General features: G+C 40.7%; 1 protein-coding gene across 2 annotated transcripts; it reads right to left on the reverse strand.

The window, feature by feature from the left end:
- Positions 1–3,152: 3,152 nt before the first annotated feature.
- Positions 3,153–16,451, reverse strand: VSTM1 (V-set and transmembrane domain containing 1). Of its 2 annotated transcripts, XM_010996831.3 has the most exons (8): positions 16,294–16,450; positions 14,527–14,562; positions 11,209–11,247; positions 5,994–6,086; positions 5,868–5,895; positions 5,687–5,724; positions 5,568–5,599; positions 3,153–3,420 (listed from the first exon to the last, which is right to left on the reverse strand). In XM_010996831.3, exons 1-8 carry the CDS (start codon positions 16,325–16,327, stop codon positions 3,301–3,303), a joined length of 420 nt encoding a protein of 139 aa, XP_010995133.1. In that variant the 5' UTR covers positions 16,328–16,450; the 3' UTR covers positions 3,153–3,300. The 2 variants fall into 2 exon arrangements, with proteins under 2 accessions (XP_010995133.1, XP_064345946.1); XM_064489876.1 differs by lacking the exon at positions 11,209–11,247 and having other exon boundaries at positions 16,294–16,451.
- Positions 16,452–16,984: the final 533 nt, after the last annotated feature.

Genomic DNA, 16,984 nt, shown 5'->3' on the forward strand with positions numbered 1-16,984 from the left:
TGCGTTGTAGCATTTGCATGAGTAGAAATTTTACTTCTTCAACTGTTTGGTTGTCCTGAGGTACAGGCTATGAAATGAAAGGCAGGAGAAATGCTTGATTTCTTTCCTCTGTGCTTCACAGTTTTGCGAGTTGTGTTTCTAGCATCTTCCAAAGATAGCCAATAATATCTTTTAAAATTGATCCAGTAAGTAGAAACCGCCCCCCTCACCTCTTTGGCTGAAAGTCTGCGAGGCTGTGAGCCCAGACTTGTTGCTATCAGCCCCAGACCCACAGGGACAGCTGGTCTGAATGATGATGATAACGCAGAAATAGAAATAGAGACGAGAGACGTAAAGTGAAAGAAAGTGGCACCGAGTGTGTGGATGTAGTTGTCTGAAGGTTTCTCTAACGTCTTTTCCTTAGTTTGGTTACATGATGCAATTTCTTCCTCCCTTCCTCCTTCCCTCCCTCCTCCCTTCTTTCTTTGCTGTTAAGACTTTTCACATTAGGTTTTCCCTTTTGTCATTCCCATGCGCATGTCTGAACCACACTAGCAGGGGAAGCTGGTGTAGAAATGAAGTAGAAATGATCATATGTCATCAAATTGAAGGCACAACTTGAAAAGAAAAAAAGAACAAGCCTTTCAATTAAGGGTACTGGGACGATGGGCTATCCAAATGGAAAACTTCGGTCTTTACCTCACATCTTAGACAAAACTTAATTTCAGATAGCATTAAAAATGAAAAACAAAATTTAAATTTTTTTAATTTAGAAGAACAGATGGGAGAGTATTCCTCACATAAAGCTTCAAGACACAAGTCTCTCAAAATATCAATAAAAAAGATGAATTAGAGTAGCTAATATTAAAAGATACAAAAAAGAACAAAAGTATGTCACCTACGTACAGAAAACATTTGTAATGTATAGCTTACAGAGGAAAGGTGTGGCTACCAGATAATTATGCCCTTTAAATCAGTAAGAATACCAGCAATTCAACAGGAAAGTGATCGATCAATGGCTAGAAGCCATCAGTCCACAGGAAAGAAACCCCAAATGGTCAACAGTCTTCACTCACAATCAAGAAAATGCAAATTAAAGCAACAATGAGATATTTCCATACAGGCAGCTTAGAATGGGTTATGAGTTCAACTATTTTAATCAGCCAAAATGACAAAGTTTAATATATTTGTGAATGGGCAAGGATGCAGGGAATAGGAAACTTATGCATCCCTGGTGGAAGTATAAGCAGGTAAAACCACCTTAGTTACCAGTTTGCTTCTCCTAGTGGGATTAAAGTTGTAGACATCACAGGAGACAGATTCTACTTCTAAATATAAACCCTAGCGAGATCACACATGTAAGCCAGGAGACAGGTCCAAGGATGTTTATCGCAGCATTTTGCTGACAGAGCAGCACTGGAAACAACCCAGACATCCAGCAGTCCAGGAAAGAATGAAGAGAAACCATGTGCACAGAACCAAGTTCTTTTCCAAGATTTGTTTTATCGAGACATAATTCACATACCATAAAATCTACACCTCTAAAGTGTACAGTTCATGGTCTTCAGTCTGTTCACAAGGCTGCACCACCACCGCCACTATGTAATCCCACCACAACATTGTCATCACCCCAAGAAGATGCCTCCCACCCATTTGCAGTCACCCCTTCCCTCCCCTCCCCCAGCCCCCGGCAACCACTACCTGCTTTCTGTCTCTAAGGATTGTCCATTCTGGATATGTCACGTAAATGGAACCCTACATGTGGTCTTTTCTCTCTGGCTTCTTTCACTGAGTGTGACGTTTCCAAGGTTCATCCAGGTTGTGACATGTAATAGTGCTTCATTCCTTTTGGGGGCTGAATAATATTCCATGGTAGGGTTAACAACTGAACTCTACACAGTAAACAAGGAGCTAGACTCACAAAATTCACCTGGATGAATTTCAAAAGCCTGATGTTGAGGGCAATAAAAATGACAGAATTGTAATCTAGAATATGACTCCATATATATGTAATAACACATAAAATATTACCACACATTGACTATTGACAGATGCCTGTGGAGGAGAAGCATGAATAATACACAGCACTTTGGGTAACGCTGACCTCTTAGGAAGAGAGGAAGGAAAATAGGAGCGATAGAAGTAAAACCAGAGGGGGAAGGTCTAGCTCAGTGGTAGAGTGTGTGCTTAGCATGCGTGAGGTCCTGGGTTCAATCCCCAGTACCTCCGTTGAAAAAAATTAAACAGATAAGCCTAATTACCTCCCCTCATCAAAAAAAAAAAAGTTAAAAACAGAGCAAAATGTTGTTTTGAAAAACTGTGCCTATTTCCACTTATATTATTTGGTGTTTTTCTTTATGACCACATTATTTCACAATTTAAAACTTAAAAAGAGAAAAGTTATCCAGCATATGCTTCAGAGTTAAGAATATTTACATATACATTGCAAATCTTTACACACTCATTCACTCAATCAAGTATTTTAAAATGACTTTCAAACCTGATTGCGTGACGTAACTTTGGAAGAAAAGCTCACATATGTGTGCTTATACGTAAATGGTCATTCATTCTGTCACACACACACAAAAGTCCACACTCAGAAAAATCTTCGCAATGCTGTATTAACAGGTATTAAGTTATGGGCACCAAGTGACAAAAATCCACAGAGATTCTGTGAGTCTAAATTCATTGCATCCTCGGCGTCTAATAAGAAGAAAGAAAGAATATAAACAGAAACATGGTGGCAGTAAGAAAACTCATTCACATCAGAGAGGAAACTGCTCTTGACTTGAGACCAGGAGGCTGCCCAGCACGGCTTGAAAAAATCGTGAAGCACATGCATGTAGCCGCTTACCTTGGTGCATGCTACTTAGGGGTGCTTTTCGTTAGTTCACAACTGAGTGTTTATCTTCATGGTGCACGGTTTGTGCTCCCTTGTGAAATCCCTGTGTCTGTGAGATTACTCACCAGACAGCAACCACGTAAGCTTCTCTGAGGAACCATTTTCTGTTTACATGATGCTGTCCTGAACTCCCTAAGTGAGTATTTCGAGTACCACCAGCCCATATATACAGTATGTATTCTTAGCCTATGATTAAGTCAAACCACTCTAAAGTCACACTCCAAATTTGGGGGAGCATCCCCCCAAGTAATTTTTGAGAGGAGGGGAAGCAAAAAGAGAAGAACTTAATTTTATTATTTTGAATTATGACCCCAGGACACAGAGTCACCTAGATTTCCATGTGTCCAGTCATCTCAGCCATCTTAATCCATAATCTCCTTCGCGGGGAAGCAGCCCTTCCTTCAGTTCCTAATGTCCTTCTACTCCTTCAGTGTTGCATAGTCACAAGATTCTGGGGACATCTCGGCAGGGCTGGACGCTGTCTCAGACAGCGCGTTGGTGTTCAGCTGGGCATAGGTCACCTCTGGGCGGTCTCCAGCCTTTGGGGAAAAGAGATAGGCATGTAGACCTGAGCTGCCCAATATGGCAGCCGTGGGCCACATATATGGCTAGTTAGCTTCAAAGGAAATTAAATTAAAAGTTGAGGTCCTCAGAGTCGCGGCAGAGGTGCAGCAGCCGCACGTGGCTGGTGGCTGCTGTACTGGCAGCGCCGCCACAGAACGTTTCCCTCACTGCAGGAAGCTCTGCTGGACAGCGCCCTTCTCCACTGGCTGCGCCTCAGGGCAAGCTCACAGTAATGGCGGGGTGCCATCTATCAGCGATAACTGGTGCTTAGACAAATCAGGGCAAACATATGGTTTTGAGAATATGAATACCTGCTGGTTATATAATACTATATATATTGTTTTATTTTATTAATTTGTTTTCCATTAAAACTAGTAGTCACATACCATTCATTTTTATTTAAAAAATTTTAATCTTTATTGTGGTACGAGTCCTATGCAGTAAACTACACATATTTCAGATGTACAATTTGATGAATTTTGATGGATGTCTACATCCCTGAAACCACCACCACAATCAAGATAGCTAACACTTCCATCACTCCCCCAAGAGGTGCAAATTTTGAACGCCTGATTTATCCCTTCCCACTCTCAACACTGTATTATTTTTAAATAATTTTATCGAGATATAACCTGTAGACCATAAAATTCCCCTGAATATAAAGTGTACATTTCTATGACTTCTAGTGAATTTGCGGAATGATGCAACCATCACCACAGTATAGTTCTTGAACACCTGCCACCCCCCCAAAGTTGCCTGGGGCTTGTCTGAAGTTAAGTCTTTTAACTTAACTGCCCCACCCACATCCCACACCCACTCCAGCCACAGGCAACTACTAATTCACCTTTTTTGGAGATTTTTATATAAATATATAAATGGAACCATACTATATACGGTCTTGTATCTGACTTTTTTCATTTAGCATACTGTTTTTGAAGTGCGTTCATTGATCAAATGTATCAGTAGCTTCTTCCTTCTTATTGCTGAATAGTACTCCATTGCATGGAGGTACTGCATCATAATATCACATTATTATAACATTATTATTATCAACAGCTTGCTCATCAAGGCCACTATTCCAACATTTAAAATAGACCAGATTTGTTCATTGGTGCTTAAGTTGTGAACTTGTGAACGACGCTCTTCCATAACTTAAATATGCACATATATCTAAATGAACATAATGTGCATAAAATTTTTTTAAACACAATCGTGAACTACTTAAATCTTTTGCTAATGCTTCTATTTACTTGCTTTGGTGTAAAGAATGCGTCCTGTGGGACAATGTACGAGTCTTATCTGATACTGCTCTCAGACGTAGTGCTCATTCATGTTACATCACAAACAGGCAGTATTTTAAACAGAAAAAAACTGATGGGTGTAAATTGATTAACGTTTGTTAATTGATGCTTTTATGCCATCCATCTGACATTTACATTTTGCTGGAAACTGAAATAAATTCTCTATGTTTATGACATCGCTGGACTCGCCCAAGCCTTTTAAATGAAGATTTCAATCCCCATTAGATATGGGAGGAAAGAAAGTGTCCCAATCATGGGGGTTTCATGATTTATCTCAGACCACACTGGTGACAAACTCAAGACATTGGGAGCTGAAATCCAGCTACTCTGGAATTTAAAGCACATTGGTTTTGTTTGAGATATAATCGACATATAACATTGTACAAGTTTAAGGTATACACCTGTTGATTTGATACATTGATATATTGCAATACGGCTACCACCTGGCTAACACCTCCATCCTATCACCTAATTATCATTTTTGTGTGTGTGGTGAGAACAATTATCATCTGGTCTCCTAGCAACTTTGAGTGTCTGATAAAGTATTGCTGACTATAATGCCCGCACTGTGCATTAGATCTCCAGGATTTATTCATCTACAAGTTGCAAGTTTGTTCCTTCCATATTCCCCAATTCCCCCAACCCCCAGACCCTGGTAACCACCATTCTACTGTCCGTTTTCACAAGATCTGTCAAAGCACGTTTTTAAATGTGATGTTATTTGGCTTCATTCATATAACCAGCTGGGCTAAGCCAGGAGGCAGACAGACCAGCCCGCAGGGTAAGTGAGCTCTTGGGGAATTCCAAAGGGGGGAACTCACCGATTCAGATATTCTTTCTAGGTTGAATAAATCTGCATGTGAGTGAAACAAACAAAAAATCAGTTCTCAGATTGCAAAAGTCAGAGAGTCTTTCTCTCCCCAAATTCCTTATCACTTACCTGTTTTCTCCTGCTTGGGAAATTCGGAATGGCTGGTTCTGAGGGAGAGAAACATAATGAAGTCTAGGGTCTGAAGATTTGAGGAGAGAGTAGGGCTGGGCATAGCAGTCACTGATGTGCCCACGGGCGGAAGAATGGAGCAGGAGTTAAGCAGGGCAAGGAATTGGCCAAGTATATCTACCTCTTGGTGGATTCTCCATGTGATGAACCTATTAAAAAAATACAGGGAGGAATTTGTCTACTGTGATAATCCTTCACTTTACTCCCCCATTTTTGGAGTTTTAAACCCATGCTTCTCTGAACTCACCGTGCTGACTGCATCTGTAGATGAAGAAGACAGCAAGGAAGAGGAGTAAGAGGGAGAGGCAGCTGAAGGTGGCGACGAAGATGACTGTGGTGTCTGGTGGGAGAGGAACAGGGCAGAGAGTCAGTTAACACACTGGTAGTGGACTTTAGAACAGTTCCAAGGAGCTTCAACTGGCTTCAAAGCGTGGAGCTGCCGCTTCAGAGCTGGAACGTCCAGTGGCTTTAGTTAATCTGCCTCGCCTCCCGGAGCTTTTGTTTTCCCATTCGAAGTGAGGCTGGCATTAGTAGCTGCCTGACAGGGTGGCGGGGAGCGTGACTGGGTCAGTCCACACAGAGAGGGCTAGCACATCGCCTCGCAGACGGGAAACTCCCAGTAAATGTCTCCTCCCCAGCAGTCAAACTGGTCACTCAATGTGAGCCGCTCTGTGCTCACATGGGTTCTCCCCCATCTTGGCAATAAGTATACAAGATACGTTTACTGTACCATTTCATTCATACGTAAACCAAGCCCCAGGAAGTAAATTGAGTTCCCCAGAGTCACACAGACAGGATGGGCTTCAAACCCTGGTATGTCTAGCCTGTTAAGCTAGTCTACCACAAACCCGAGGTAGCTCTGTGCTGACCACTGGGTGTGGACATTCAAGAGAAGTGATATTCTGAACCTGTTCTTGAAAACTCATCATCTGTTGAGATACACATTTACCCAACTAATTGTGATGCTACAGAGGTGATGGCAAGTCTAACAATAGATGAATCGAAGTCCAAGAATCGTTTTCTCAAGGTATGGAATTTAAGTGTCCATCAACAGACGAATGGATAAAGAAGGTGCAGTGAATATATGCAAGGGAATACAACTCAGCCATAAAAAAGAATGAAATAATGGCATTTGCAACAATGTGGATGGACCCAGAGGGTATTATACTTAGTGAGATGAGTCAGACAGAGAAAGACAAATACAGTGTGATTTCACTTATATGTGGAATCTGAGAAAAAAAAAGACAAATGAACAAACAAAACAAAACAAAACGAAAACACACTCATAGATACAGAGAGCAAACTGGTGGTTGCCAGAGGCGCAGGATTGGGGGGATGGTTGAAATAGTTAAAGGGATGAAGAGGTACAAACTTCCAGTCATAAAACAGGTAAGTCATGGGGGGGGGTAGAGCTCAAGTTGTGGAGCACATGCTTGGCACGCACGGTCTTGGGTTCAATCTCCAGTATTTCCATTAAGAAATTTTTTTAATTAAAAATAAATAAATAAGTCATGGGGGATGTAATTTCTGCATAGGGAATAAAATCAACAATATTGTGGTAAATGTGTATGATGACAGATGCCACCAGGCTTCTGATGGTGATCATTTTCTAATATATCCGGATACTGAATCACTATGTTGTATACCTGAAGCTAGTGTAATACTGTGTGTCAATTATACTTCAATTAAAAAATGCAAAAAAATGATGGCTAAATCTTAGGGCATTCTAGAGAAAGAAAAAGAAGAATTTTTCCATGTGTGTATATATCTACAACAGAATGTTATTCAGCCGAGAGAAAGAAGGATAAGATACTGAATGTAGTTCCCTGTGCTATACATTAGGACCTTGTTTATTTTATATATTAAAAATTCTATTTTATTATATTGTATATAAATATCAAACTGAATCATATATATGTATATTATATATACGAATAATACATATTTCATTTTATATATATATAAAACCGAATCACTGTGCTGTATACCAGAAACCAGCACATTATAAATCAATTATACGTCAATAAAAAAATTTTTTTTTAATTGTTTAAAGAAAGAAGGACATCCTGCCATTTACAACAGCATGGATGAAGCTTGAGGGCATTATGCTAAGTGAGATAAGCCAGACAGAGAAAGACAGATACTGCATGGAATCACTTCCGTGTGGAATCTAAAAAGTAAAATAAACTTGCAGGAACAGAGAGTAGAATGGTGGTTGCTAAGGGCTGGGGGGTGAGGGACATGGAGAGAGGCTGGTCGGAGTACAGACTTTCAGTTCCAGACGGCCTGAGGAACTAGCGCACAGTGTGGATTGTAGTTGGTGACACTACTGTGTAACTGAAATTTGCAAAGAGAGTAGATCTTAAGCATTCTCACCAAAAAAATTTTAAAAAGATAAATAAGTGAGATGGGGTGACAGACATGCTAATTAACTCCGTGGGGAGAATCGTTTACAATGTATACGTGTATCGCATCCTCACGTGGCACACTTTAAACATTTTACCACTTTGTCAATCATACCTCCATGAGGCTGAGGGGGATAAAGAGGAGGTGGGGGGGAAGGGAAGTAAGAATACTTAACTTCAAGAGAGGGGTGATGATGAGAGCTACCAGGTTCTAAAGCACTCTGTCTACAATCTTATTCACCGTGCGGGATGAGGTTGTGGTGACAATGATTGTTTTCTCACCCAATATTCCACCCACACCCATCTCACTCTGTAACAGATGCTGTCAACGTTCCTCCACCCATGTTCCCATTTTCATGCCGTTCTTATACGTGCTAGATCATGGTTTCCTCCCTCTCCAATGTGAGCACTTGGATGTCTTTGTGGGATGCACTGCATCCCCATGGACGTGTGAAAACAGGGCAGGAAGAGCTTTTCCTGGATAGGATCAGAGGAACATCAGCCTTACCTCCTGTCTTCAGTCCTCACCTGGGCTACCCTACGGTTTCCCTCACAGAGCAACTCGCTAGAAATGAGAAGTAAATTATTGCAAAACTGTCCACCACCCACTGAAGTTGGTTTGCCCTGAGATGTCCACATATCTTGGTCAAATTTCACATCACTGTTTACAAACTGCCAAAATAAATTTACCAAAGGTCGATGTTGTTGGTCTAAAGGTCCGACTGAGCAGGGCATAAATGAAGCTACAGGCACCAGAAAGAAAGCCTGTCCCTATAGAAAAGTTCGGTGATAAAATTAATTCATCATCGACCTGTGCACAGAACTGAGGCAGACGGTCCCTTCCTAGTAGCTTGGAGGCATCCATATACAGACTGGGGAACAGTGTATCTCTGTGCTTAGAGATATTTTATTCCATTTAGAATTGTGGTGGTATAGGGCGGTGGGTATAGCTCAGTGGTAGAGTGTGTGCTTAGCATGCACAAGGTCCTGGGTTCAATCCCCAGTACCTCTGCCAAAAAATAAAAATAAATGATAAATAAATAAAAATCTAATTACCTGCCCCCCCAAACCAAAATAAAACAACAAAGAATTGTGGTGGTGTAAATGGAAACTTGGAAAGTACATTTTAAGAAATTATATTACAAAACAAACAGACTCACAGACATAGAGAACAAATTTATGGGGGGAAATGGGGTGGAAAGGGATAAATTGGGAGTTCAAGATTTGCAGATACTAACTATTATATGTAAAACAGGTAAACAACAAGTTTCTACTGTATAGCACAGGGAACTGTATTCAAGATCTTGTAGTAACCTATAATGAAAAAGAATATGAAAATGAATATATGTATGTATATATATGACTGAAACATTATGCTGTATGCCAGAAATTGACACAACACAGTAAACTGACTATATGTCAATAAAAGAGAATGTCAAAAAAAAAAAAAAAAGAGAGAGAAATTATACATACACCCACTAGTTTGGCTATTAAGAAAACAAAAAGGTGAATAACAAATTTTGGCAAGGATGTGGAGCTATTGGACCCCACATAAATGACTAGTGGGCATGTAAAATGATACAGTCACATTGGAAAACAATGTGGCAGTTACTCAAAAAGATAGACATAGAGTTACCATGTGTCCCAGCCGTTCTCCTCCTAGGTAGATACCTCTCTGAAAGCTGGGACTCAGATACCTGTACACTCACATTCACAGCAGCATCAAGTAAGTACAATAGCCGAGAGGCACCAGCAACCCAATGTCCATCCTCTGATGGGTGGCTCAACAAAATGTGGTTTATCCAGGCAATGGAATATTACTCTGCTGTGAAAAGAAATGAAGTACTGATACACACAAAAACATAGATGAACCTTGAAAGCCTCATGCTAAATGAGAGAAGCTAGCCTTAAAAGACCACATATTGTGTGAATCTATTTATATGAATTGTCCAGAATAGGCAAAAGCATGGAGCCAGAAAGCAGATAAATGATTGATAGAGCCTGTCGGGAGAGAGGGGAATGGAAAGTGACTGCTTAACAGCTATGGGGCTTCATTTGGGGAATTATATAGTGGTGATAACTGTTCAACATTGTGAATAGACTAAATGCCACTATCTTGGACACTTTATGGAATGTAAATTATACATCAATAAAAAAAAAAGAAATTATACCAGAGCTAAAAATACAAAAGCTTCTCTTCCCTCTCTCCCATCATGAGACTTCCCACCTCATTTCTGATACTTTCAAGCTCCTTGACTCTGTCAGATTTCAGATCTCTCCAAGAGAACGTTCCTGATGTGAACTGTGTTCATAGAGCTGGAGGAGCAGTCATTTTCCCAAGCCTGCTAATGCTGAATAAAAACATTTTCAAACAGTCAGACGTATTTTGCAAGGAGAGGATGGAGGATATCCTTTTTTTTTTTTCAAGTTCAATTATATTGGCAATAGACCCTCATGACAACCTTGAACAATTTTGGCTCCTTGGAGTGGATTACAGAGAGGTTATGAGTTGCTGAAAGGAAAAAATATTGAAGCAACAAGATGCCTATTTACATTGTACATTTATCCATTAAATCCTGAATGAGCCCCTGTTTCAGTCTAAATTTGCCAAAAGCCCTAATTTTTTTTTTTTACAAGAATCTCTGAGGGCAGAATCTTAGTCAATTCTTCATGGAAAAGCAACACCAGAGAAAAATAATTTAGTATTTATCTATTTTGGGGAACTGTAAAGTTTTAGCAAGTCCTTGATCGTACGTATCCCCAAAGTCCCTGGGCTCCACCAGTCCAGGTCCCATTCCCCAAACCAGTCACACAAACTCACCCCCGTTCTTCACAAAACTCCACCATAGGTTTTCATTGGGTGAAACAGCAAATGACGAACCTTGTGCTGTTTTATTCACTGACGTTTTCAGAACCCGGGAGTGCCTTGGAGGCCATGTCCCCAAATAAAGCCATCATTCCCCCAATAAACGGAGGAGAAAGCGGGCATTAAAATTCTCCTTGTGCCTCACGAGGTGGATGTAACTGGGGAAAACATGTCCTCTCTGATTATATTACCTGTTTTTACTGGGGGAGGTCCGCTTGCATCAGGGTTTTCTAGAAAACAGGATGCAAAAAAAGGAATCACCATGTTTATATGGAACCCTGGGGACATAAACGCTCATGTTCTACTTAGGGAATGCCTTGTATGCCATCTTTGGAAAGCAGAGGAGAGAATGTCTTTTCCATTCTCCAGGTGCTCAGTGGATCCCCAAGCCCCGCAGCACTAGACTACTTTTCTTAATACTGCTGGAGTTTGATATTGTGTTAAAAACAAAAATATTTATGAAGGGTACCACTAGTCCCCTCCACCTCCCGCTTCCAACCCTGATTTTTGGCAATCTTTCCTACCTCAGGAAAGAGCACTACCATTTTGCAAATATTTTCTCCCACGTAGGTTGCCTTTTCATTTTGTTGATTGATTTCTTTTCCTGTGCAGAAGCTTTTTAGCTTGATGTAGTCCCGGTTGTTTCTTTTTGCTTTGGTTTCTTGTACTTTTTGTGTCATATCCAAAAAAAATTGTTGCCAAGACCAATGTCAAGGAGATTTTTCCCTGTGTTTTCTTCTAGGAGTTTTATTGTTTTGAGTTCTTATGTTTCAGTCTTTTATCCATTTCAAGTTAAATTTTTGTAAGAGTTTCAGGATAGGGGTCCCATTTCATTCTTCTGCATGTGGTTATCTAGTTTCACTGAAGAGACTATCCTTTCCCTGCTGAGTATTCTTGGCTTCCCTGTCAAATGTGGTTGATTGTATATGCAAGGATTTATTTCTGGGCTCCCATTTCTATTCCATTGGTCTGTATGTCTAGTTTTATGCTGATGTCATACTGTTTTGATTACTATAACTTTGTAGTATGGTTTGAAATCAAGAAGTGTGCTGCCTTTAGCTTTGTTTTTGGCTATTTGGGTTCTTTTGTGGTTCCACATAAATTTTAGGATGGTTTGTTCTATTTCTGTGAACAATGCCATTGGGCTTTTGATAGAGATTACATCAAATCTGTGGAAGTCTTTGGGTAATATGGACATTTTAACAATATTAATTCTTCTGATCCATGAACATGGGGTAGCTTTCCACTTTCATTGTCTTCTTCACTTTCTTTTATCAGAATCCTGTAGTTTTCAGCATATAAATCTTTCACCTCCTTGATTAAATATGTTCCTAACTATTTTACTGTTTTTTTGTTATTGTGAATAAGATTGTTTCCTTTCATTCTTTTTCAGATATTTTGTTGTTAGTATATAGAAACAGAACTGATTCATGTGTGTTGATTTTATATCTTGCCACTTTATGGAATTTTTTGACTAGGCCTAATGGATTTGGGGTTGAGTCTTAAGGATTTTCTGTATATTTGATCACATCATTTGCAAATGAAGACAATTTTCCTTTTTCTTTCCAATTTGGATGCCTTTTACTTATTTATCTTTTGTCTTGCCTGATTGCTTTAGCTAGGACTTCCAATATTATGTTGAATTGAAGTAGTGAGAGTGGGCATCCTTGTTTTGTTCCTGATATGAGAGGAAAAGCTTTCAATTTTTCACCATTGAGTATGACCTTAGCTGTGGGCTTGTTTTGTTGGCCTTTATTGTGTTGACATGTGTTCCTTCTATACCCAATTTATTGAGAGTTTTTATCTAGAAAGAATGTTGTATTTTGTAAAATGTTTTCCTGCATCTGTTGAGAAGATCATATGAGATTATACTAATGTGTGTATCACATTTATTGATTTGTATATGTTGAGCCATCCTTGCATCCGAGGGATAAATCCCACTTGATCATGGCATATGATCCTTTTAATGTACTGTTAAAATTGGCTTGCTAACTTTTTGTTGAGAATTTTTGCATCTATATTCATCAGGGATACTGGTCTGCAGTTTTCTTTTCTTTTAGTGTCCTTACCTGGTTTTGAGTTCAGGGTAATGCTAGCCTTGTAAAATGACTGTGGGAATGTTCATTCCTCTTCAAATTTTTGGAGGAGTTTAAGAAAAATTGGTGTTATTTTTTCTCTAAATGTTTGGCAGAATTCACCAGTGAAACCATCTAGTCCTGGGCTTTTCTCTGTTGGGAGTTTTTTGATTACCAATTCAATCTATTATTTCATTATTGATCTGTTCTAGTTTTCTATTGGAAAGAAAACTACAGGCCCTAAATGGAATCATTTATGCTAGTCCATGCTGGGGCTTAATATCTAATCTAACTGAAGCTTCAACCCCTCCCAGAAATGTTCATGTCATTTTTTCAATTTTGGGGGGGAGTAATTAGGCTTATTTATTTATTTACTTATTTATAATGGAGGTACTGGGGATTGAACCTAGGACCTCATCCATGCTAAGCACATGCTCTCCCACTGAGATATACCCTCCCTCCCTCCCAGAAGTGTTGTCTTAAGTGGTCTATCAGGAATTTTCTCGTTGGCACCAATGAGGTCATCTGTCACAGAGGCCTCCTCCATCCCCCAAAGGACCACGAGGTCATCTGCCACATAGACTCCTTCTGTCTGCCATAGGTAGGTGACCTAAGACTGAAATGATCTTTTTTGTTTTTGATTTCCTTGTCTTGCCGGTAAAAAGCTCTCCCCTTCTATGGCCTTTTGGGCTCCCCTCTACTTGCTAGAAGGGATGCTTCCTGATTCATGAATCAGTTGATAAAGCCAATTAGATCTTTTAAATTTACTTGGTTGAATTTTGTTTTTAACAACCTCTATTCTAAAACACTCACCCACATCCACATCTTTGAGACCCAACTCAGAATCTCTGATAAGAGCCTTGTTCCCACACTCAGTTCCCATTTCTCCAGTTCCCCATACTTGAGGTATCACACCTATCTTATCATTTCTTGGAGTTCTGCTTCTGCAGCTGGGTATCGTCATAGGAAAAAGAATATGTGCATCAAAGAGCAAGCCTGAGGCTGCCCTTCTCACCTATGACCATCAGGTGCAGGTGATCACTCCTTTCTGACCACTCATGGGAAGCCCTTGTCTTATAGGTAAAAAGTACTGTCCAGCATCCTTAGGCTTAAGGTCAACAAGGAGGTCAACAACATCCTGTCCTTCTGAACTCTTCTCTTGCTTATACCCAGAGTCCTGCAACCTCCCCAGCATGAATGTCACATCCTGGATGTCAGAGTGGCACTTGAGGGTTATGATGCTGCTGCGTTCAACCTCCAAGGTGGGCAAGGCGTGGAGCTGGGGTTTGGGAAGTTTCTCTGGAAAGAATTCAAAGTTAGTTTGACCCTTCATCTTGATAACCACCAAAACCCTCCTAGAATTCAGAGGATTTCAGGAAAAAAGATCATGAAACTTGGGACGCTGGAACAGAGTCCACATAGGAGACAACTCACCATTCTTTTCCTCATCTTCATAGCCCAGACAAAGCCCTGGAAGAGAAACCCTTGTGAGAGATGAATTACATGCTTGTCTTTTGGTAAAAATCAGGCAGAGAGCATGTGACTCATTTGTTAAAGACCTGTCCTATTCCTTGCAAGTACTTCCCTGGGCTTATTTTTTTATCTTTTACTTTCATCCCATTTTTTGTCATTTGGAAGTTATGTTTATGGAGGTGGTCATTTTGTAATGCATAAAAATATCGAGTCACTATGTTGTACATGTGAAACTAATGTAACATTGTAAGTCAGTTATGGTGATAGAACACATGGAAGGAAGACAATGTGAGGGACTGGAGTCATGCAACTAAAAGCCAAGGGATGCTGGGAATTGCCTGCCATCTCCCAGCTAGAATCGAGGCGCAGAACAGACTCTCCCTCAGAGTCTTCAGAAGGAACCAACCCTACCCATATCTTGGTTTCAGACTTCTGGCCTCCAGAACACATTGAGAGAATAGATCTCTGTTTTTTTAAGCCCTCTAGTTTGCAGTAGTTTCTAGAGAGGATGAGGTCAGTCTCTTGACTGCACAGTTTGTTCTGCCCTGCTGCTGGAGGTTTGCAGTATGGTGACAGGCAGCTGCCTCTAAAGCACAAATGTGTGGGTGGGATATGCATGACCCCAAAGGGAAGGGCTGCACCCAGGAGAAGGAGGAAGGAACTGGGGCAGATAAGGTGGCCTGATGTCCTCCTGCCCATCCACCCCCCTGTCCCAGCAACCCACCCACAAAGGAGGAACTGGGTGCTCAGTTGGTGGAAGTTGCTCTTTCAAAATCTGGAGGTCCCAGGAGACCAAGCCAAGATTATAATCCAGGCTGAGGTCTGTTGGATTACCTGATGTTCAAGTTGAGGGTGGTTAACATCTGTTTCTTTTACTTTAACCTTTGTGTTCTATTGCTTTTGCTACAAGCTAATCACTAAAGGGATGTTGCCTATAAGTTTTAAGTATACACAATGGCCCATCTCCGGAAGCCCTGCCACCCATGCCTGAGCATTAAGCTAAAATGCTATTGTTTAGTTCACAGGAAACCTCCTGACCAGGCCCACCTATGCATGGCTGCAGGAAAGAAGAAATTAACACTTCCCCTCTGGAGTCTGGCCAGAACCACGAAATATTTGCAACAATTTCTCACCTTTCTTACTTTACCTCCTCATCTCCCCCACTTCGTTCCATAAAAGAAACTAGCATCCAAACCTGGGCAAGATGGTTCTTTGGGACACTAGTCCACCATCTTCTCTGTCTGCTGGCTTTGTGAATAAAGTCATTGTTCCTTGCTCCAACAGCCCATCTCTTCATTTATTGGCCTGCCATGCATCGAGCAGTACTAGCAAGCTTGGACTTGGTAAGAATAGGTCTTTCTTGTATTCCTTGTTTGTAACCAGAATCACAGTTTTTCATACCCTGTAGACCCCACTCTTCTATATGCCAATGGAACATTCATGGCAAGACTTGGAGGTCCCACCCAAGCTGTGCGTTTCTCAGCCGAGTAAACCCAGGGTGTTACCACATGTTTCTGCACCTCTGCTTCTCCATCCCTTCTGTGCAAGCACCAGAAACAAGGCACGTGGGTAGCACAGTCCACTGTGCAGAACTCTGACAGTTAGCACGTACCCAATACATGGGAGCCATCATTTCTGTGCTTGCCACGTTTCCCACGTGAACCTCCACTCCACCATAAATTTTCTCACCGATCTAAACCCACAGATGTCCCAGTCCTGGAGACTCACCAAGGCAAAGCAGGAACAGGAACTCTGTGATCATGGCGTCCCTCCTGCCCACTTGTCCTCAGGGTGTGTGGAGGGAGGTTTTGCCCCGACACTTTGCTTCTCCAGCACCTGGTGTGCAGTTTCCTCCTCACAACAGACTCAGGAAACCAGAAGCCGTCAATGAAGACATCTTCCTCACAAATATGGTGTGTGTGGCTCCGCCCACCCTGAGATCTCTCCTGTCTCATCTGAAATCCTGCCCAAGACATTTTCTTTTTTTTTTTTTTAACACCTTTATTGTGGTATGGCTCCTGTACAGTAAACTACACATATTTCAGATGTGCAAGTTGATGAATTTTGATAGATGTCTACACCCATGAAACCACCACCACAATCAAGATAGCTAACATTTCCATCACTCCCCAGGAGGTGTAATTTTTGAATTCCCAATTTATCTCTTCCCATCCCCTTTACCTGCTGGTAACCATAAGTTTGTTCTCTACATATGTGTGTCTGTTTCTATTTTGTAAATAAGTTTATTTATGTCCTTTTTTCTTAGATTCCACATATCAGCAATATCATATGGCATTTTTCTTTCTCTTTCTCTGCCCAAGACATTTTCTTCAAAAATAGTTTGTCTTTTACATAGTTTTATTTTTATTTTTCAATTGTCTAGTTGATTTATAATATTAGTTTCAGGTGTACAGCATAG

This window comes from Camelus dromedarius, chromosome 9, assembly GCF_036321535.1.
Source record: "Camelus dromedarius isolate mCamDro1 chromosome 9, mCamDro1.pat, whole genome shotgun sequence".
NCBI lineage: Eukaryota > Metazoa > Chordata > Mammalia > Artiodactyla > Camelidae > Camelus > Camelus dromedarius.

Excerpts from the sequence above, each read along its gene's own strand:
- VSTM1 (XM_010996831.3), bottom strand. The coding sequence starts at position 16,327 with ATGATCACAGAGTTCCTGTTCCTGCTTTGCCTTG. Across the intron at positions 11,248-14,526 it reads TGAAGATGAGGAAAAGAATG|AAAACCCTGATGCAAGCGGA; the intron begins GTGAGTTGTCTC and ends CCTGTTTTCTAG. Across the intron at positions 5,896-5,993 it reads CTACAGATGCAGTCAGCACG|GTTCATCACATGGAGAATCC; the intron begins GTGAGTTCAGAG and ends TTTTTTTAATAG.